The sequence below is a fragment of the Peromyscus maniculatus genome, chromosome 1 (assembly GCF_049852395.1).
Source record: "Peromyscus maniculatus bairdii isolate BWxNUB_F1_BW_parent chromosome 1, HU_Pman_BW_mat_3.1, whole genome shotgun sequence".
Lineage (NCBI taxonomy): Eukaryota > Metazoa > Chordata > Mammalia > Rodentia > Cricetidae > Peromyscus > Peromyscus maniculatus.
The window spans coordinates 19,002,210-19,026,416 of NC_134852.1; the positions used below are offsets into that span (position 1 = coordinate 19,002,210).

The 24,207-nt window shown below is 38.0% G+C and overlaps 1 protein-coding gene across 1 annotated transcript; it reads left to right on the forward strand.

Moving 5' to 3' along the window:
- Positions 1-23,217: 23,217 nt before the first annotated feature.
- Positions 23,218-24,207, forward strand: LOC102906082 (vomeronasal type-1 receptor 4-like). The gene has a single exon (XM_006996363.1). The coding sequence runs from the start codon at positions 23,272-23,274 to the stop codon at positions 24,205-24,207; it is 936 nt and encodes a 311-aa protein (XP_006996425.1). The 5' UTR covers positions 23,218-23,271.

Here is a 24,207-nt window from a genome sequence, read left to right on the forward strand (position 1 = left end):
ACCACCAAACCTTGAGTGCCCTCCTTGAGTCTGTTTAGACAGTCTGTTTCTACACGGTTAAGTTTCTTTCGTTCAGATCGCTCATCTTTAGTCTTTCTTCCATTTCCTTTTTTCAAGAAAGAGGACAATTTTCCTTAGTTGTGTTTGTATGATACTGAACATTTTTAATTCTTCTCTGATTTAATTCTTAATCTCCTGTCTTATGCATTATCTGTGAGCTTTCTTTGCATCTTACAGATATTACCGTTTGTTCTTCCAACCCCCCCAAAAATGAAAATTTTATTCTTATTTTGTTGTTTCTTCTAGTCAGTAGTTTTTCTTATTACTGAATCCTATTTCCATAAAACACAATTTGGATGTCAACATGCTCTAAAGAAGGAAGGTTACTAAATGGTACAGTTAGTCTTGGCTTAGATATTTCAGGAGAGTGGTTTTTTTTTTCCACAAGGAGGAACCTTTTTGATTATTGGGATAATGTGAAAGGTGTTAAGAGATAAGGCAATGTAGTTACACAGATAGAAATAAATGGGGTTTCATAATTCAACTATGGTTACATGGTGCAATACTGTTCCTGGTAGGAAATTTATAATAAGCTCTTTATTTGGCATATGTTGTAAACTATGCTAGGTCTGAATCCCAGGCACTGCATTTGCCAGGCAACCATTTGCCTCCAGAATGTAAACTATCCCAGAAAACAGTCTTATCTTGCATTAGAATAGGAGTAAAATTGGATGAGAAAACTTTTTACTAGCTTTTGCAATTTTTCTATGAGCTTGAAATCATCTCACATCCTAACATTTTTTTTAAAAGACAATTTGCTAAAATAATAAAACTTCTCACTTTTGCTTCTTTGGAAGTATTGCAATACCATTAGAAATTTAGAGGAAGCATTTTCAAAATATGGAATTGGAAAAAAATGTTACTTTCAAAAAGCGCACGCGTACACACACACACACACACACACACACACACACACACACACACACACACACACACCATATCCTGCAAAGCAGCAAAGACATAGGAACCTAGGAAACAAGGGAAAGCATTTGATGGATGTGTTATTCTCTTTCTTGTTACTGTGACAAATGCCAGACAAAGGTAACTCAAATAAGGAAAGATTATTCACAGCAGTCTGGAGGCAGAGTCCATCACAGTAAGGGAGCAGCAGTGAGGGAAGCTGGAGTTGTGGTGAGAGAGCTGAACGTGTATGTCACTGTTGAGTTCGCAGTCAGGCAGCAGTGATAGGAATGCCTGTGCGCACTTCATTTTTTCCCTTTGTCCCTTTTTATTAAACCTCTACATCAGCCTATGGCATGGTATCACTCTGATTCAAAGTGGGTTTGTCTTCCTTAAATTGAACCTCTCTGAAACATTCTCCCACTTATATAGGCAAAGAAGAGTAACCTCACTAGTCCATATTGTCAACTTCACTCCCCCAAACAAGACTTTAATTATAACAATTTTGAATGGGCAAATGTTACCCAACTTTTAAAAGCATGATTTACCATTAGGATATAAATTCATATAATTTAATAATTGACATAAAACTCCATGAGAATATTAATCCTTGACTGGCATAGTAAGATATATCCTTAGGTACAAAGGTAGCACAACTGTTATTGGGGTCATCTATCAAGGGCTGGATTTAGGACTTGCTCTTCAAGAAGAAATACATTCTAGATGCTGCAATTCTGGCCAGAACTCACAGGCCCTATGCATGAAATTACTGCTATTAATTGTGTAAGTGAACACAGTGTCAAACTGCCCTTTAAATTTATATATCTATACCACTAGATTAGTTCAGCACTCAGAACTCATCAGAGGAGTTTCTTTGTACTGTAAAGGTGGTTAACACACTAACCAAAAAACAGAGAATAAATGATTCCGTAATGATCTCTCACAAATGGGATATCTGTATTATCCTCCTCACTGTAAGGTTCAGGTAATATCATGGAAAAGGGTGGAAAGACTTCAAGAGGCAGATGTCATGGGGAATCAGAGAAAAACAATTATCTACTGTCTGTGACAGGACCACAGCACTTGTGATCACACAATCACTTGGTTGCTTGCATGAGATCTGTACAAGATCAGATTATTCAACATTCTTGAACAGAAAGGAGTTCCTGAGAGCAGATTCCTGACTGAGGAGCTATGGACAGTTCATGTCATCTGAGGTAGGAATATTAACTTTCCTTAAGTTTCCCCTCATCAGTCAAGCAAGCGTTTGTGGATGTGGATGTGGATGTGGATGTGGATGTGGATGTGGATGAGGATGAGGATGTGGATGTACTATGATTAGAATTGAGACTTGAACTATTTAACAAGAAATGGAGATTGCTTACTATTGGGTACAGAAAAGTCTGTGGTCTATCCCTTCCTATAAAAATCTAATCACTTCCATAATATCCCAAAGGATATCCCTCATTAAGTTGGAATTCTTTTCCTTATTTATTCATTCTTTCTTTTATCTATTTATTCATTGCTTCCTTTCATCTTGCATTTTCATTCTACCTTTGATGAAAATTTGTTAAATTTCTACCTCTAACTAAGAAGTTACTTACAATTGAAACATGCTAGGAGAAAAAAGTCAGTTTTCTTCAATGGAGTGACACTGTGTATATTAACCACACTCAAGGGCAGGCTTCATATCAGGAATAGTTGGCCAACACAGATTGGACACTATATTGTTTCAGTGATTTTTTCCAATTGCTTGTGTCTTTGCTTTTGTTGTTCATAAGGAGAAAGAAAATAATTTCAGTGGGTAGGGAATAGGAGAGGATTAGAAAGGATGAATGTGGAAGATTATAAAGGAAGCCTTCTAGAAAATTGGGAATCGGTATACCTCAAGATCTAGGTAAGCTACTCTTGGGCATGTACTCACAGGATTATCCATCCAACATAAAGAACACTTGTTCTACTAAGTTCATTTTGGCTTTATTCATAACAACCCAAAACTGTAAACAACCTAGTTCTCCTTCAACATAAGAGTGGGTACAGGACATACACAATTGTATATTACTTAGCTGTTAAAAATATCATCAAGAAAGTTGCAAGAAAATGGATAGACCTAGGAAAAAATCATCATGAGTGAAGTAACCCTGACACAAAATGATAAATATGATATGTATTCCCTTGTAAGTAGAGATTAGACAATAAGTAAAAAAAAAATAAAAGAAGTAACTAAGCTACAATTCATACACATAGAGATATTGGGAAAAAAGGAGTCTAGGGGTGAAACATGGATCCCTGGGAGGGGGAAATAAAATAGATTTTATGTGCAGACTGGGTAGGTGGGAACAAGAGTCGGGTAATGAGGTGATGTGGAAGATGGGGTGCAAGGAGAGAGTGCAAGGAGAGACTGTTGGAATTCTGGGCATTTTGAGGTGGTATGGAAAACTAGTACAGTAGAAACATACTGGAATTGATGTGGGAAATCCTTTGAGAACTTCTACTAATAGGCGATTCAGAGGCTCAACTGGCCATCTCTTGTCACAAGGGAGGGCTTCTAGTGGCAGGACAGGTTTGTATTTAATTGAGCTGTTGGCCAATGGGGTTACATGGAAATCCCCAAACAACCTAGGCTGATTCAGACACAAAGGGTTGCTTTCCTCAAACTGACTGTGGGGCCCCAGTGCTGAGGACAACACCCACACAAGTGATTGAACATGGAGAAGGAGAACTGGTATCTACATGGAGCCTTCACCCCTACATTCTAGTCTCTTTGGTGCAGGAAGGTACTCTGCAGAATACCAAAAGAGAAATGTAGACACCAATCCAGCCACAAAATCTAAGGCCTACTCCATGAGAAGAAGCCCATATACAACACTGCTTGAGTAAGCAAGAGCAACAGACTAAGTGGCCAGAGACCTAAGGTAAAACTGTTTAAGAAAAAAAAGATATCAATACAAATGACTCTTAATGATATTCTGCTATTCTCATAGGGATTTCAACACACAAAATTTTCAGTGTTGTGGTTTTAGTGGACTTTAGATTTCAGAATTTTAAATCACTGAACTTTATGTCTTCTTTGGGATTATGGCATTTAGGGTTCTGTCTTTTGTGCTGAGGTCAAGAAGTTTTTTGAATTCAGACCATAGTCTTTGTGATGAAAACCTCAGCATATTAATTTCACAGCATATAATTCAACCAAACAAATAGAGTGCTTTTAGGAAACCAATCATGGTGGCTGTGGTTGTTTTAAAGTAATTGGCTGCCATAATATCATAAGGAGTGGCAGTATTAGGAGGTATGGCTTTGCTGGAGTGGGTATGGTCTTGTTGAAAGAAGTGTGCAACTGTGGGTGCGGGCGTTGAGATTTCCTATACTCAGGATACTGCCCAGTATGTCAGTTGACTTCCTATTGCCTGCAAGATGTAGCACTCTGAGCTCCAGTACCATGTCTGCATGCATGCCACCATGCTCTCTGCCATGATGTTAATGGACAGAACCCCTGAAACTATAAGTGAACTGCCCCAATGAAATGTTTTCTTTATAAGAATTACCATGGTCATGATGTCCCTTTACAGCAATAAAAATTCTAAGACAGAAGTTGGTACCAGGGACTGGGGTATTGGGATAAGCCTGACCATGTGTTTATTTGGAGTAATATGGTCTTGGGGACTGTGGATTAGAAAAGCAGTTGAACATTTTAAGTGCTGCTTGACGGGCCATACTTGTAGGAGTGTGGAAAAAAAGTGATACTGACTGTGATTTGGTGGACTATGGGGATGGGGAGGGCTATATCAAGAAGTTTGAGAAGAGAAAAATTTTATTATGTTACCCAAAGTTCATTCTTGTGATATTTTGGTGGAGAAAGTGGCTGCCTTTTCACCTTATTCAAAGAATCTTCCTGAGGCTAAATAGAAGAGTTTGGAATTAATTCTGTTGGCAGAAGAAATCTCAAAAAAGTCTATTATAGACTCTGGTAACTATAATGAATATTTATATTCATTATAAAAGGAACAAACTGAGCAGAGTAAAATACAAATGTAAAATTCGAGGAAAAAAAACGAACATCAAGAAGTGAAATGGAGCTAAATCCGGTGTTCATGGAGATAAATGGACCTAGAAATGGAATAAAGGTAATGGTGACCTCTAGGCAAGATCTCACCCAGATAAGTTTCCAACTTGGGAAAGGAACTGAAGAAAAGCTTAGAGCTGGGTGTGATGGGGCACACCTTTACTCCCAGTACTGGGAAGGCAGAGGCTGGCAGATGACTGAATTTGGGGCCCACCTGGTTTACAGAGCAAGTTTCAGGAGCTAAGCTGAGGCATTGAAAGACAGAAAGCTGATGAATATATTGTTTAAAGTGGGTGGGCGGGGGAATGTTCCAACCCAGCAAGGAGCAGAACCTGGCAGCTTCAACCATGAGGTTCTGGCTTTAAGGATAGAAGAAATGGATTATGGAATTTGCCTCTGAGTCTAAGGAAAGCTGCTAAGACCAGGCATGTGTCAAGGGTGTCCTTGAATGGAGGCCTGGAAAGGCCATTGAGTGAAGCTGGGGAGTGAAAGCCAAAAATGCCTTGGAGAACCCAAGATATTAGAGATGCCAAAGTTGTGGGATACCTGCAGCAAAAAGCTGCTAACAGGAAGTAGAAAGTGCCCAAGAGTAAGAAGTATGTTGTAGTCAACAAAATTGAACAGAATTGGACATCTGAAGATAATTTCAACATGAGACATGAAGATGCAGAGTTTGGAATTTGCTCAGCTGTATTTGATCTTGCTTTGTTCCAGTATTTCCTCACTATGCTCCCTTTTGTATGTTTGGAATGGTAATATATATGCTGTGCCATTGTATGTTGGAATTATGTGATGTGTTTCTTATTTTGATTTTATAGAGGATTACATTTAAGAAATTGTATGAATCTCAGAAGAGACTTTGAATTTTGGACTTTTAATCACTGTTGAGACTGTGGTAGACTATGAAGACTTTTAAAGTTGGACTAAATGCATTTTGCATTTTGATATTATTATGAGGCAGTGTAGGTTAGAGAGTGTAATATGGCAGTTTGAATATAATTGTCCCCCACAATCTCATGGCATTACTAGGAGATGTGGCTTGGTTGGAGTGGGTATGACATTGTTCGAAGAAGTGTATCATTGTGGGTAAAGGCTTTGAGATTTCCTATCCTCTGCATACCACCCACTCTCAGATCCAGTACCATGTCTGCCTGCATGCCTCCTTACTGCCCATTATAATGATAATAAACTAACCCTCTAAATCTGTAACTGAGCCAACCCAATTAAATATTTTCTCTGTTAGAGTTGTTGAAGTCATGGTGTTTCTTCACAGCAATAAAAAATCTAACTAGGACAGTGGCACATGTCTTTAATCTTAGCACTTGGAGTACAGAAGCAGGTGAATCTCTTTTAGTATGAAGCCAGTATTCTCTACTAGCAAGTTCCAGGACAACTAGGACTATACAGAGAGACACGGCATCAAAAAGACAAAATAAAACAAAATAGACCAACACAAAAGAGGTTGCTTGAAGTAGTGGAACAGCTCTGAAATCCCAGAACTGGGGAGGTAGAAGCCATAGAATTAGAGTCCAAGGTCATTCTCAATTACTTTGTGAGTTTGTAAGCAGACTGGTTTACAAGACACCTTTATGCAAAAACAAGCAAACACCAAAAAAATAGAAAAGGAAAGAAAAAGATGAAGGAATAAAAAATGTATTCATTTTGACCACACAGAATATTTTATTTTCTCCCCAGACTAGAGTTCTCAAAAGATGTCTATCAAACAGCAAGTTTTTCCAAAATAAAATATAGGCACCTTTCTCTGCCTACACTGGTGAACTTGGTTCAGCCTCTCTTTTCTGTGTTGTGCATCAGGCACCTCCTGGGAAATGCCTTCTGTCTAATTCCAATGCCAGAGGTTTCCCCCTGTTCACTGCAGCATTTGGGACCAAAACTATGGAAATCAGGAACTTCTGACAGGTTTGGAATGAACACTCTATGAGAGCACAGGATCAGAGTTCCTGGAGATGGAAATCAGTCTTGATGCTCCCTCAGTGTATACTGTCCCCTTTCACTACAATCACTTTAAATGCTTGCTTCGGGTGTGATTTCCTTCCAGAAAAGCCACAAGCATTGCATGTGGGACACAGAGCTGGGCCTGAGTTAGGATTCCATCTGAGACTGAGCCATCTGGAAAGGTAATTTCTGCAGTTTTGTTTCCTTGCTTGTTTTTGCTGCTGTTATTTATGCATCTGTCAGATAACAATGAAACCAACTATAACAGTTAATTTTTAGTTTTGTTTTTTTTTTACTTTATTCATGTGTCTCTTCTCTTTTTAATTCATAGCGTCCACACATCCACAAATTGTTAACAGGTCCTCAGATTACAAGACAAGTATGGAACTGTTATGTTTGGATCTTTCTGAAGATCCTCATCAGAATGGCTTCACAGCTCAAAGTCACTTTTAAGCCAGAGTTACCAGCAAATGACCTTAAATTAAAGAATACAGAGTTAATTCCAAGCCAGCCTGGAAAAGAGATATATAACTCCTTAGGTATGCAGCTCAACTTCCTCCCAAATAATTGTGCAAAGCAGGAGATGCAAAGATTCTGGGAGATGTTTACCTCATGGTTGCAGCCAGGAAAGCAGAGCAAGGAGCAGATGATTTCTCAACTGGTCTTGAAGATTTTTTTTCCTCAAAACTGGAAACTATAAGGACAAATTTGCCTTGAAAGAGAAGTGGGAATCAAGTGGCAGGAACCCTGGGAGTTTCATGGAGGGCCTCTTTGATGAGTGTTAGAGCCTCCTGTCAAGAGGAGTTCCTGGGGTGAGAGATGGCTAACTCAGGAAGACAGTCATTTTGAGAAGAAGTACTGAGAAGGTGTTGTAGTTTTTATTATTCATGAGAATGTACTGCCCCCAACAAAATCCTTACAAGGGAGACTATCCAGTGCCCTAAATTAGCATGAATAATAGTTTGATGGACACACTTAAATTTAATTTATTTACATAGTAACAGAGAGACAGGGGAATTAACATTTGGGCAAGAGCTTAAGGCTTTAGAGGAGATACCCCGGTCTTAGAGATGGCTAAGTCATGGAGATGCTTACAATGTAATCATGAGATCTGAGTTGGAACCTTAGCACACACTTAAAAATATGTCTTGAAACACTAGCATGTGATCCCAATACATATGATGCTGAAACTGGGGATCAAAGAAGTTACATGTCTTTCCAAATTTGCTAGTACATGTCATTAAGGCACCATGTCTGTGTCTTCAAAGCTGATTTGGAAGAATGATAGAGTAAGTTTTCTGTTGTTGAAATCTGGCTTTCCCATGCATACACAGAAGTCACACACACATAAGAAATGCCTTCATTACTCGTACCTCACAGCAAATTGTCAAATCTGGATAAAAGGAATAGAATAGAAATAGAATAGAATAGAATAGAATAGAATAGAATAGAATAGAATAGAATAGAATAGAATAGAATAGAATAGAATAGAATAGAATAGAAAGAATAGAGAGGTAATTATATTGGGTCCTATTTTGGGTTCTATATTTTCATACTTCTCAGAAATTGACAGAAATGGCCAAGGTATTAAAAAATTTGAACAATGCATACACATATGCCTAGATGTCATTGTACAAATGACTTCTGATAGTTTTGGTGTTTTTTTTAATATTTGTTTTTTGGTCAGTTCAATATTTGAGACATGGTTACATTGTGTAGCCCTGGATGTCCAGGAACTCAGGGAAATTATACATCCTCTGCTTCCCAAGTGCTGGGATTAACAATGCCGACCACCATCATTGATGTATATTTGAGTTTCTTACTGTACACATAGTTTTCATTTCACAGTTTGTTTAATTCCATATTTATACTCCTTGGAGCTTTGTTTTAAATTGAGAATTTCATGACTGAAAGCAATTCTAAGTACACTGCTACCATAATGTCCAGTCATGTTCCTAAGAACAGAGGCAGTGTGCATCTGTGGAGACAATGTATGTGAGGGAGGATCAGATGAAGTTAGGCCCATGCGGAAAACAGAGGCTGGCCCCTTAAAGAAAGGCTGATTGATCCTCCTTCAATGTCTTGACTAGTTGAAGACAACATTGTGGCCTGAGCTCATAAGAAACTATCTTTGTCCGTCCCCGTCCCCCCCCACCCCCCCTACCCCCCCACCCCCCCCACTCACCCCCCACCCCCCCGCACTGGGCATGAAAAGAGAGAAGGCAGTATCCTGAGCCTGAAGATGTTGGTTTTTCCTTTGGAACAAACACCTCAGGATGCCGGAAGAGCAAGTCGAGGCACCTCCAGCTATAAGAAGAGTCCCTGTGGTCCCTGTATACCAGAACCATGAGATAATCTCCACATGTGCAGTTCAGAGCTAAAGACTCAACAGAACCCTCAAACCTTACAAATATGAGGAATTTCCCCAAATCTTCAAATATCCCTGTAACCTTTCAGTCCACCACAGAAGACACAGAAATGAGAGGCCATTTGGCTGTCCCATTTGTCAGAAAGGATTCTATCAAGCCTCAGACTTCTGAGTTCATGAGATCTGACATAGCCAGAGAATCCTTTCCAAGACAGCACATGTGGAAGGTCCTTCAGACACAACACCAACCTGCAGCTTCATGAGAGGATTCACACAGGAGAGAAGGCCCACACCTACTCCCAGTAACCACAGTTTACATCAGTCATGCACATACCATTGTCACCTGAGGAATTGCCACAAATTAGACTGAACTGTGTATCTTCCTCACCAGAGATTAGCAGGGCTCCAGGTCAGTGTCTCGTCTGTGTAGATGTAACCAATCGTCTTTTTAAAATAAGAAACACAGAGCCAATGTAAAAAAGAAAGCCGAGAGGTCAGAGCTCAGAGATAAAATCTTACCTCCTGCAGTGCTCCTAGCTTCCCCGAGAGAGGGAGGTACTTCCTGTGTCCCTGTTTAAATAATCTTTCTGTTCTGCCTTCTCATTGGTTGTAAACCCAACCACATGACTGCCTCATCACTGCCTGTAAGTACCGCCCTCCAGGTCTTAAAGGCGTATGTCTCCAATACTGGCTGTATCCCTGAACACACAGAAATCTACCTAGCTCTTCTAACCACCACGCTCTTACTATGGCTCTAATAGCTCTGACCCCAGGGCAACTTTATTTATTAACATAAAATTAAAATCGCATTTCAGTACAAATAAAATATCACCACATTTCCCCTTTTCTATTTTAATAAAAAGAAAAAAGGCAAAAGGTTATAACTAACAAAAGAAAAACTATATACAAAAGTACAATAACTATATACAATATATACAAGTAACAAATACCTAAACGATGTCTAGTCCATTTGTATTTGACAAATCAGAGAAAATAATTCCCTTATCTATCCTATTTTAGTAAGTCCAAAATGTATCTAATTCACTTTCTATCCTAATTAATCTTCAACTATAACTAACTAATCTTCAACTCCCTCAGAGACCCAAGAAGGAAATAATATTAGCTAACAAAAATAAAAACAGGAAGTGCACAAAAGCAACTTCCAAAAATTTTGTGAGTTGACAGAAACAGCCAGCTGCCTGGACAGTCACCTGAGGTTTCTTCGCAGTGTTGGGACATCATCTTCAGCCTATAGGCTTATGGTATCTGACAGACTCATTTGTGAAGTAGTTTTGTACACAAGGTCAACAGTTCAACCTCACATTGGGTGAGAGCAGTCCATGTACCAGAAACACCTGAATTCCACTAGTGTCATGTCATGATTCAGGATTTTAAATTCTGGAAATTGTTGATGGTTTTTGAATTCTGCTGTCCATTCTTCTTGGCTGTGCATATATGGCTTCATCTCAGCATCCCCTTCTTCTCCACATCCCTCTATTAAATGCCAGTCTACTATTGAGAGGCGTGAGCTTTCAGTTGCTGTTCAATTGCACAACAGAAGCCATCGGCCCACTGCCTGTTCAGCTGCCTTCTATGAAAAGGACACTGTACCTTTTCCAGATTGTGAAGGCGACTTCAGGGATGGTGCCATATTGTCCTGGCCTCAGAAGATGCCTTTTGATAAAGCCATAACCACACTTGTTTTGGCAGGAATTGGTAGTCCTTTGTTTCGTGTTCTGTCTGTCCATTTTTTCTGTTGATTTGAGGATACTTTGTTGTCCAGTGGCTAACTTTTGCCACAATGAAAATTAACTCCATATGCAGTTTCTTCAATGCCCATATTTTCTCTGAAGTAGATTGGTACTGCCAGGAGCCGACATGTCTCAAAAAAGAAAAATTTCTAAGTTATTAAAACATTTTAAATGCCATATTCTGTAGATCTCTGAAGGGTTTGAAGATGACCTGTCTAAAACATCTCTGCTCAATTTTTAAAATATATCTAATATGACTACAATTTCTATTGTAATGTCTAACTACTAACTTTCATTTCTTTATATCCTAATAGTTGGTAATAATGTAAAGTATTTAAAACTAGTAATTGTCTTTTTCTTTTCTTTCTTTCCTTTTTTTTTTAAACAAAAACCTTAAATCTAATCTCCTTTGCTTAGCCTTTTTCCTAACCCTTGACAACTTGTAACCTACCCCCCTAAATAATGAAAATTATCCCAGACCCAAAACCCATTAAAAGAACCAAAAACCACCCGCCCCACACCACTTCTTTGGCAATGTGGGTATCATATTCTTAAAATTGCTTCCTGCTGGGTATGGGCGAAGTTATCTTTATCCTGAAAGAAAATTTTTTAGGTTAATTGTCAAATTCTAGGAAAGATAACTATATCCTTCATTATTATCCAGTCTATGTATAAAGCCAAAGTTCAGGGTTTATCTCAAGTCCTTATTCAAGTAGTCTTTGAGACTGGATCATCTCAGCTAGACATCTCAAAATTGCTCTGATCACCTTGTAGTTCAAAGCTGATCTATAGATGATGTTTGTCAGTTCAGTGATATTATTATTGTCCACGTGGAATTGTTGTTGTTGTGTTTGTTGTTGTGGGGCCCCATCTTCTTCCTGGAGATTTCAGTTGATGTTAGGCCTGGCCATGATTTCCTGCAGAAAACTGATAAGAGACTCGAACACAAAGACATATATATGCAGCTAATTGAAGCCTTTTTTCTAGAATTAGTTAGTACTCTATATGACCATTCATATCTTAACAAAGTTTAAAATGTATATATATATATATATATATATATATATATATATATATATATCAATCTTGTAAATTTTGATATAAAATTTATACTTTAAGAAAAGTTTAAAGAATCAGAATAGAATCATAGAGTTGAGATTAGTAATAGAATAGTCCCTTAATTAATTTGGCTTTTGTCCTGTCCCATAGCAGAAAATGGCTCTTTCTGGCATGATACAGGGAGTTTGCATTTTCCTTTTAACAACATGCTTGAGTTTAAAGAAGGAGAGAGCCATTCTCCAACTCCAAAGTCAGCTTTAAATTTTAATTGAACTAGGACTGTTAGAAGACCAATAGTGTTAAATATTTAGAGAAAAGCAGAAACAAACATTTAAGAAGACATAAAATTTTTTAGATAATATATACCCATATGCCGTTTCACTCTGTTTCCTGGGATAGATGATTTGTCCCTTTTCTTCAGTTGTCTCATTTGTCTTGTGTTCTTCATATTCCCTAACCTTCATTCTCCTAAAAGACAAAAACAAAAACCTTCCCCCAAGACTAATTTTGGGGATGTTCCTTTTTGGCAAGTTATTATCTGATTAAATGAAAAGACATGTGTTACAGGTACAAGTTAGTTTAAATTGGATGTTCATTGATGAACTATCACCTCCTCTAATTAAGAGGTTTCTCCTGTTCAAATCGAACCTTTATCAATTTTGATGGTACCCACAGCTTATCTTCTCCTGTAGAAACAAAAGCAAAACCTCGTCCCCAACGTAATACATACCCTGGCTTCCATTCTGAGGTCAGCACATCCTTAAAGTATATAGGATGATTTAATTCTGTAGTTTTTTCTATTACCCAATGTCTCTCTGCAGCTGTTGTTCCTTTCTCATTGGCATTCAGAAAATTCAAAGTTAATAGAGCATTATGCAGTCTATTTCTGGGGGGTTTTGTTACTCCTTTCTGTTTATTTAGCATATCCTTTAGAGTTCTGTTTGATCTTTCTATAACTGCTTGACCTGTAGGATTATGTGGTATACCTGTAATATGCTTTATATTGTAATAAGCAAAAAACTGTTTCATTTTAACAGAGATATATGATGGAGCATTGTCAGTTTTGATTTGTGCAGGTATACCCATGATGGCCATAACTTCTAGCAAATGAGTGATTACAGAATCAGCTTTTTCAGAACTCAAAGCAGTTGCCCATTGAAATCCTGAATAAGTATCAATGGTGTGGTGTACATATTTCAATTTTCCAAATTCTGCAAAGTGAAACACATCCATCTGCCAGATTTCATTCCTCTGAGTACCCTTTGGGTTACATCCTGCTGGTAATGGCGTTTGATTATAGAAAGAACAAGTAGGACATTTCTTTACTATTTCTTTGGCTTGTTGCCAGGTTATGGAAAAATCCTTTTTTAAACCTTTACTATTGACGTGATGTTTTTTATGAAAGTCTGAGGCCTCCAGCACATTTCCTATCAATAATTTATCAATCTCATCATTGCCTTGTGCTAGAGGGCCTGGCAGACCAGTATGAGATCGGATGTGAGTTATATATAAAGGATGACTCCTTTTCCTGATTGTATCTTGTAATTGAATAAATAGTGAAGTTAATTCTGAAGCATCAGGGATAAATTCTGCAGTCTCAATATGTAATACCACTCTTTCAGCATACGGAGAGTCAGTTACTATGTTGAGAGGTTCTGAAAAATCCATTAATACCAACAGAATAGCATACAATTCTGATTTTTGCACTGAATTATAAGGACTTTGTACCACTTTACTTAAATTTTCTGATTTGTAACCTGCCTTTCCTTGTTTGTTGGCATCTGTATAAAATGTATGAACTCCAGATATGGGTTTTTGCCGTACAATTCGAGGCAAGATCCAATCAGCTCTCTTTATAAAATCAATTCTGTTGCTTTTGGGATATTTGCTGTTAATTTCTCCCAAAAAATTACTGCAAGCTCTTTGCCAAGGTTCACTTTCTGTCCATAATTTTTCAATGTCCTCCTTAGTTAAAGGTACGACAATTTCTGCTGGGTCTATTCCTGCTAACTGACGAAGTCTCAATTTTCCTTTCCAAATCAAGTCAGAGATTTTTTCCCCATAAGTTTTTAATTTTTTATTTGGTTTATTTGGTAAAAATATCCATTCCAATATAATATCTTCCCTCTGCATTAATATTCCAGTAGGGGAATGCCTAGAAGGTAAAATAACCAAAATGCAATCCAGCTTTGGATCAATACGATCCACGTGCCCTTCATGTACTTTCTTTTCTACCAAGGCCAATTCTTTCTCAGCTTCAGGTGATAATTCTCTTGGACTATTTAAGTCCTTGTCACCTTCTAAGGTTTTGAACAAATTAGTCAGTTCATCATTTTTTACCCCAACAATAGTTCGTAGATGAGAAATATCTCCAAATAATCTTTGAAAGTCATTAAGAGTCTGTAGTCTATCTCTCCGAATTTGCACCTTTTGGGGTCTAATTTTTTGTAGCTCTATTTTATATCCTAAATAATTAATAGAATCTCCTCTTTGTATTTTTTCAGGAACAATTTGTAATCCCCAGCAAGGCAAAATTTTCTTTACTTCTTCAAACATTCTTTCTAAAGTATCTGCATTTGAGTCAGCTAATAAAATATCATCCATATAATGATAAATTATAGATTTAGGAAATTTTTTACGTATCACTTCCAATGGCTGTTGTACAAAATATTGGCACAGAGTTGGGCTATTTAACATTCCCTGTGGGAGGACCCTCCATTGAAATCTTTTAACCGGTTGAGAATTATTATAAGTAGGCACTGTGAAAGCAAATCTTTCTTTGTCTTTTTCTTGTAAGGGTATTGAAAAGAAACAGTCTTTTAAATCAATAACTATGAGAGGCCATCCTTTTGGTAACAGAGTAGGCAAAGGAATTCCAGATTGTAGAGAGCCCATCGGCTGAATTACTTTGTTAATTGCTCTAAGGTCTGTTACCATTCTCCATTTACCAGATTTCTTTTTAATAACAAATACAGGAGAATTCCAAGGGCTGGTTGACTGTTCAATATGCTGAGCATTTAACTGTTCTTCTACCAGCTCTTCTAAAGCCTGGAGTTTCTCTGTTGTTAAAGGCCATTGCTGAACCCATACAGGCTTGTCTGTTAACCATTTTAAAGGTAGAGCTGTTGGTATTTTTGGAAGATTATCAGTTGTTGTGCCCTGTTCCTGTATAATATGGATGGCTGGTGACCACTCAAAATAATGCCTTCTAATATTTCTCTCAGAAACATGTGCTAGTTTATGATTTGTTTCTGAGATTGGAGGGATTTTAATCTGAGTATTCCATTGTTGCAACAAGTCTCGACCCCACAGGTTCATAGCTATGTTAGCGACATATGGTTTTAATTTTCCTCTCTGTCCTTCTGGACCTATACATTCCAGCCATCTTGCACTCTGTTTCACTCCAGATAATGTCCCAATTCCTAACAGTTGAACGTTTACCTCTTGAAGAGGCCAAGCTGGATGCCAAAATTCTGGTGCAATTATGGTAATGTCCGCACCTGTGTCTACCAGACCAGACAACAAAACACCATTTATTTTTATCGTTAATTTTGGTCTCTGTTCATTAATAGAAGTTTGCCGAAAAATTTTCTTTATGTTTTCTCCTGAATTTTCTATTCTCTCTTTTTCATCATCCTGACCAGCATGATTTATTCCAATAGTCATTTGGTTATTTAATCGCTCAGAGCAGGGATTTCCTCTACAGCTGCAGGAAAGTTTTGAACTGGTTTTGCTATGGGGGCCTGCATGAGGCCCCTCCGGGAGTTTCCCGAAAACTGAGGCAAAGGATTACCCTGTCTGTCCTTTGTTGATCTACATTCGTTGGTCCAGTGTTTTCCCTTACCACACCTTCTGCATACTCCAGAAGGAAGGGGCATTCTGTTGCCATTGTTCCTTGAAGAAACATTGCTTCTAGGAATGACCTGTTTACAGTCCCTTTTAAAATGTCCTTGCTTTCCACACCCAAAACATCTAACAATCCTCAAACCTTTTGAAATTACTTCTCCTACCCACGTATCATCATGCTCATCAGCCTCAACATTAATTGTTTCTCTAATCCAATCTTCCAAAGGTGCAGATCTTGCCCTTAACGGCCTTATTATTCTTTTGCATGCTGCATTCGCATTCTCAAATGCCAAAGCTTCAATTATTTCCTTACTAGCTTCTGATCCTGAGACCATTCTGTTTACTGCTGAAGCCAGTCTTTCTAAAAAATCTGTGAAAGATTCTTTTTGGCCTTGCATAACCTTTGTGAATGACTCAGGTTTTTTTCCTGGTTCATCAACTCTGTCCCATGCATTCAAGGCTGCCATTCGACATAAAATTACGGTTTGAACATCATATAAACATTGTGTTTGTATTGAAGCATATTGGCCTTCTCCAATAAGCTGATCCTGACAAACTTGTATTCCTTTATCCCTCCATTGTGTTTCTACGTTTCTAGCTTCCTCCTTAAACCACGTTAGAAATTGAATTCTCTGGCTGGGTTCCAGAACAGCTTGTGCAAGGTCCCGCCAGTCCTGTGGTATAATCCTATTATATGTTGACCAAGAGTTTAACATTTGCTTTACATATGGGGAATGTATGCCATAAGATACTATTGCCTCCTTAAACCTTTTAAAATCCATCAGTTCAATTGGAGCCCAGATATTTTGTGTAGCCATTTGATCAGGCATCTGCTGTACGGTTACAGGATAAATTAAGGGTGACTGTGTGAAAACAGGCTTTCTTTCTGTAACCTTATGATCCAAACTTGAACCAACTTCACTGTTAAAATTAACAGGTTTTTCTAAAGCTGTTATCCTGGCACTTAAATCGACTATCTTTTTAAATAGTAAAATGAGAATAAGCATGGTGATAAACTGCATAATTCCCATAATACTAATCTTTTCATATAGTTGTTCCATTGTCAGACTGCCTAAAATTTCAAAAACCCAATTTTCTTCCAATGTACACAGAAAACCCATTTTTTTTTAAATGTGGAAAAAATTTGTCTTTTAAATAGTTTCCTTTATGACTTACCAAATCTGCGTAGAACAGTAGAAATCCGAGTGAATTTCAAAAGAGCCACCTAGTGTCCTAGGTGTGAATCCAGAGAGAGAGAGAGAGAGAGAGAGAGAGAGACAGAGAGAGAGAGACAGAGAGAAACAGAGACAGAGAGAAAGCAAGAGAGAAAGCAAAAGCGAAAGTGAAAGTGAAAGTGAAAGCGAAGGGGTAGCCGGCTAAAGCTTAAAGCCAGCCACTTGTTCCCTCTTGAGCCAAGTCAAGGCTTGGCTTTACAGGCAGGGGCCCTGTTTAGCAGGGCAGGCCTGAGCTGTTTGTAGCACTGGCTTTAAGCAAGCAGCTCACAGTCCAGCCTGAGCCCAAGCAGACCTGGGCCGGGGCTAGGGAGCCAGCTGCTCCGGCTAGGGAGCCGGCCCCAAGCAGTTTTTAATGGATTCTTGTCACGTTGGGTGCCAGATGTAGATGTAACCAATCGTCTTTTTAAAATAAGAAACACAGAGCCAATGTAAAAAAGAAAGCTGAGAGGTCAGAGCTCAGAGATAAAATCTTACCTCCTGCAGTGCTCCTAGCTTCCCCGAGAGAGGGAGGTACTTCCTGTGTCCCTGTTTAAATAATCTTTCTGTTCTGCCTTCTCATTGGTTGTAAACCCAACCACATGACTGCCTCATCACTGCCTGTAAGTACCGCCCTCCAGGTCTTAAAGGCGTATGTCTCCAATACTGGCTGTATCCCTGAACACACAGAAATCTACCTAGCTCTTCTAACCACCACGCTCTTACTATGGCTCTAATAGCTCTGACCCCAGGGCAACTTTATTTATTAACATAAAATTAAAATCGCATTTCAGTACAAATAAAATATCACCACACGTCTGCACACGAAGAAGCGTGTGGCTTCTAACTAGCATTTAGCCAGTGAAAATTTGACATTTAACTTCTGTGTCATTCCATCTGTTGTCATTTCCAAGTGGCATGTGAGGTTAAAGAAAATGACTGATTTGACAGTTCACTAAAATTTACCAATTGCCTAAATATTAGCTGTTAATTCTCATTAGTAAATAAATGTTGATGCTTCTGTGTATCTCCTGTGTGTTATGTTTCATGTGTGTATGTGTGTGTTTTATGTGTTAGTGGGTGCCTCTGTGAAGGGCTTTTGGGCCTTACCTTCCAACTTATTTGAGACAGACTCTCTTCTATGATTTGAACCCCAGATGAGGTGGCTCAGAAGCTCACAGAGATCCTCTTGTCTTCATTCTCCAAACTCTTAGGAGCTCATATGGCAGATGTCTCTGCTGCTGGATCTGCCTTTCATTTTTATTTCACTTTATTTTATTTCATGTGTCTGTGCTTGAGTGTATATATGTGTACATATGTGAAGAAGCTCCTACATGTGAGAAGGGGCATCAGATCCCCGGGATCTGGAATCTCAAGCTCTTATGAGCTGTTCCATCTGAGCTTGGGAGTGAACCTTGGTCATCTGCAAAAGTGGGAAAGGCTCTTAACCACTGAGCCATCACTGCAGCCCTTGGAAATGTGTTTTAATGTTGTGCTTTAGATACAAACTCGGGTCATCAGATTTCTGCATCAAACACTATTATCCATTGAAATATTGTCCCATCTCTTGAATGCTTCCCCTTTGATATGTTAATAGGCACCTCAGGTAGACATTTTTCCTGAGTGTCTTTGCATCCTAACAGTTTTGAGTTGTGGATACTATCTAGGATACAAGGTGATAGGGAAAGTCCCTCTTGGGGCAAGGCCATGCAGCTTGCCTCTACTTGAATAGCAATGGAGCTCTGTTCCTTCTGCATGCCTCTCTGCCATATGCTTTGTGCCCAAAAGACTGACAGAAAAGTTCCCATTCTAATTCCTAATTGCTTCCTTGTGCAATTAGGTGCTCATTTCGTTTTCTTTTGTGACATGACCAAGGTGTTTGAAAGTTACTTCAGATCCTTGTGGAGATGCTGTCAGAGTTGCTCATTTTGTTTTCTTTTGTGACATGACCAAGGTGTTTAAAAGTTACTTCAGATCCTTGTGGAGATGCTGTCATCATGGGTCTAGAAGTGAGTTGAAAATCACCAGTCTTCTGGGAAAGAATACCAAGAGATTATGAACCTTTAAATCGGGGAAAGTGTCCCATCCCAGTTATAGCAGAGTCTCACTTCTCATGGCAACACCTACCATCGTGGTGTCACTGAGCACTGAGGTGAGTGACCAGAGAATAGGAGTAGCAAGAACTAAAGACATTAGAAGCACTCCTTGGAGAAGCCATGCTTTCGCTATTGGATAAGTTTTATTTTCTAGCTAAGTACCTATCTTAATTGTGCTTGTACTTAAGAAGTCTTTGTTAAAATAATCTTTTAACAGCTCTGCTGAAAGGAAAGAGAGAAAGAGGTGAGAAAGGAAAGAAGATAGAATCAAAGGAAGAAAGGAGGGAAGGAAGGAAGAAAAGAAAGAAAGAAGGAAGGAAGTTAAGATATAAAGGAATAGGTGGGGTAGGGTAAACTCTGGTGTTGGTATAAGAACAGGGAATTTGAATAGGTTTTTAGATGAAATTTGGGCTATTTCTGTCTCAGAGCAGAGTCAATTGTCCTTAGTCCTCCCTAAGGTGTGTGAACCCTGCTCCTCCCATGAGTCTCTCATAGTAGAAATATCTTAGTAAAGTATCTCCTATTGATATCACCTCATTTCATCTGTCTAGCTTCGCTTGGTCGCCTTTGTCTCTGTCTATCCTCTGTGGCTCTGGCTCCATCTCCCTCATCTTCTCTCTATCTCTACGTGTCTCTTCCTAAGTTTTAGATTTAAAGAGAAGATTTATTTGTATTCTTCTTTTTGTTTACTGATAATATTGGGGAATCCCAACCAGGGCATTTTGCCAACTGGACAAGCCATGGGCTACATCCCCATCTCATTATAAATAGCTTGAAGTACTTTTAATCTTTTCATTTCTATTATGAATCAATTTATGTATTTCTGGAAAATGCTATAATCTATTTTTTATATCTGAATAGATAGATTATAGGAATGGGTGGAATATTGTTACTGGTAGTTGAAATTTTTATCAATGATAGAATTATAGGGTGACTATTCTACTAGGAAAGATGAATTTTATGGAAGCTTGAAAATTAAGAGTTAAAAATGGAATTAATTACAAGTAAGGAATACATGCATACTAGGAATAGTATTTATTTCTTGGTATTTTAGCTATTCTTAAAAATGAAACTTGTTTTCCTGATTCTATATCTATGTTTCACTAAATATACCCCCAAACTGGTTGTTATGTGGTTCCAGCTCACATGCTTTCTGCAAGAACATAATGATAAAGTACTCTTGTCATGTGAAGAATTAGGCCGGTTCTCTTCTGGAAAATACACACAGGTATGTTTGACTTTCTTTATTTTTCTTGTCTTGTCACTGTCTAGAGTTTCAAAGCTGTCATATATCTCCTCATGTCATGTAATTCTGTGAATAAGTTAATCTCAGACCAAAATAACAGCATAAAAATTCTGTCATATTATATATACCTATCTAATACTCTTCTAACTCTTGCTTGTAGACAAAATACAAGTTTATCAATGACTCTAAGCTTTATAACACTAACCTATGTGTCCAAGTCAGTGTCATCTTAATTGACTCATCCCCTTAGCTCTATAGCACACATTGCAAGAATTTCTCATTTATTGACCACAGTGCCCTTACTTTTTAAATTAGAATCAAGTTTTAACTACAAACATTTATCATATTAACCATTGTCAGTGTATAGTGCAGTCATGTGAAAAATGATCCTATTGATATGCAGCTGATTTCCAGAACATTTCATTACAAACCAAAAATTCTGTGCCCAAGGAACAAACACTCATCACCTTCTCTTTGCATCCCTGTCAATCATCACTCTATTGTCTTTTAAATTTTCATTACATGATTCACAGACTGTTGGGAAGGAATGTACACATCACACAGCATGCATGTGTGGAGGTTAGAAGATGTTTGGGGAGCTGGTTCTCTCCTTTCATTGTGTAGTTTAATTTTTAAATATTTTAATTAACAAACATAGTACTTGATGTCATTATGGCATTTTCAAGCAAGTTTATTGACTATCCTCTTCCACTTTCCTTGTCCATTTTCCCCAAATCCACTGGCACTTCTCTATAAATTTATAATTCTTTTCACTTTAATGACACATTTGTCCTATTTCCTCCCCCTTGACTTCTCAATACCACTTCTGCATCTTTTGACCTCCTTTCTGGAAGCATATCCTATAATCACATACTCTCAACACTTCCGCACACATGGGCATTGTTATCCATGTCGCTCTTTGAGAAAGAACATGTGGTTTTTGTTTTCCTGTGTCTTTGTCACCTTCTTGACTTCTTTGTAAGTTTTTCCTGAGTATTTCATGATTTCATTCTCCTTTACAGATGAACAAAATGTGTATATAGGAAACTTCCATTATCTACTGATGAATTTCTGGATGGACATAATTTCCTTGTTATTGTGAATAATTCAACAGTTTACATGGATTTACAAACTTCTCTTGGGCAGGACATAGAATCCTTCGGGTACATGCCCCAAAATTATACAACTATGTTACCTAGTAATTCTATTTTAGTATATTGAGAAAGCTAATAACTGTTTATATTGTATGTGATGCAAATGGATATACATTTTATGCAAAACCATTCATGGTCAGAAGGTCTGACCATTGAGTCAAAAAAAACATTTACAAAAGAAGTGACTGTATCTTCCTGAGATTCTTCCTGAGAACAGTTGAGACTCTGGAGAGAAATGGTATGGAATGTCAAATCCCTCATTTATCCCTCTTACTCAACACTGGCCACTCTCTGTGGGGCTTTGTATCTGCTCATGTCCCCTGATCCTTGCACAGCATTGGTCATTATTAATAACAACAGTTGATGACCCAACACATGGGAGATGCAGTAACACTCCAATTGGAACTTGGTAATGATGTGCAAATTTTGTTGAAGAAAACCAAGACTAATTTGTAAGTCTTCTACAACATTCTACTTTCCTATAGAGCAGAAACAAGGGTTCTTATTTCACCTATGGTAGGCAGCTTTAACTCCTGCTTTTATTTATGTTAATTTGTTTTGATTAATAACTGTTTATATTGTATGTGATGATAGCTTGTTTCAACTTTGATTGACAGCACCTCATTTTATTTCCTTAATTATTGGTGATGTTGGGCCTCATTTTGCATACATTTTTAACATTTCTGGATTGTTTATAGGAAATTTATCCAGGTTTGGAACCCACTTCTCATTTGTTTTATATTTAAGATTTTTCAAACTTAGTTTTAAATATTCTTTTTAGGGTAGATAGATGAGTCAGTCTTTCAAAGTGCATACTGCTCTTACTTTGAATTTGAGTCCAATTACTAGCTCCTACCACTGGCTCACAACCATCTACAAATCCATCTGCCTGAGAGTCCATGCTTCAGGCCGCTACTGGGATTCATATTCATAGGCAGCCACCCCAGTACACACACAATTAACACTAAAATATATCTTAAAAGAAATTATTCTTTATATTCTGAATATTTAATCCCTCATTCCAAATATGATTTTCACACATTTTCTCTTGTTTTTCACAATGAATTTTGAGTTTTGGTCATGTGAATTTCAGAAATTATGGGATGTTTTAAAAATTCTTTCTTTGAAAATTGACCCTAAATCACTGTGTTTAGTCAAAAACAAAGAAAACATTAGTTCCTGGGGAAGGATTATTTGAGACAGTTTCACTTTGTGTAGCACTGGCTATCTTCGAAGTCACTCTGTAGATCAGGTGAGCCTCAAATTCACATATATGTCTGCCTCTATTTATTGCTGTTTTGAAGGTCATGTGGCACCTGGTCCTGTGAAAACATTAATCTTCAGTAAACATATTCAAAACTTCCCATTTAAAGAGTGAAGATATGTCCTTCAATAAAGAACAAAGTTTTAGAAAATCTTCTTTAATGAGAGAGCTATGTAACTACAGCAAACTGATAAATATATTATTTAAGCTAACATGATGACATAATGCACATCCATAGTATATTACCAGGGTCTGTTGACCATAATAAACTTATTTACATTTTTAATAGGAGTGAAAATGGCTTCTGACAACTTGGCAATGGGAATTTTCCTCTTTTCCCAGATTACAGTGGGAGTGCTTGGAAATTCCTCAATACTATTTTATTACCTCATTTTGATACTCACTGGAAGGCATTTAATGCCAAAAGATCTGATTATAGAGCACTTGACTTTAGCCAATGGCTTGTCTCTCATCTCAAGAGGCATTCCACGGACAATGTCAGATTTTGGATTCAAGTATTTCCTAGATGATGTTGGATGTAAATTGATAGTATATATTTACCGCATAACAAGGGGGATGTGCCTGTATGCCATGTGCCTACTGAGTTGCTTCCAAGCGATCACAATCAACCCAAGCAACTCCAGGTGGATGACTCTTAAACACAGAGTGACCAAGTACATTGGTCCCTCCTGCTCACTAGGCTGGATTGTGCACCTGATTCTAAACATCTTGACTCCAGCAAGAGTGCCAGGGCCCATTTACAACAAAAATGCAACTAGCAGGATGAAATATGGATACTGCTCATGGTTTGCCTCTGGCAATGTGGCAACTGCACTGTACATGTTCTTACTGTGCTTCTCTGATGGCCTGTGTTTGGGTCTCATGGCCTGCTCAAGTGTCTCCATGGTGAGTCTCCTCTACAGACATAAGAGACAAGTCAAGTACATTCACAGTGCTCAAAACTTTCTGAAAGTCTCACCTGAGGACAGAGCTGCTCAAACTATCCTCCCCCTGGTGTGCATATTTGTCATCTCTTACTTATTCTCATCCATTGTGGTCATCTTTGCAACCTATTCCAAAGGTCCAACACTATGGGGAGTAAGTGTATTTCTATTTCTAGAAATATGCTTTCCCATAGTTTGCCCCTTTGTTCTCATCAGCAATATCAAGTCTAGTTCCAGCATATTTTTACCCTGCTGTAGTAGGAAAAAGTTTCTTCCAAGTTCAACATGA

Coding starts and splice junctions, on each gene's coding strand:
- LOC102906082 (XM_006996363.1), top strand. CDS start 23,272: ATGGCTTCTGACAACTTGGCAATGGGAATTTTCCTCTTTTCCCAGATT.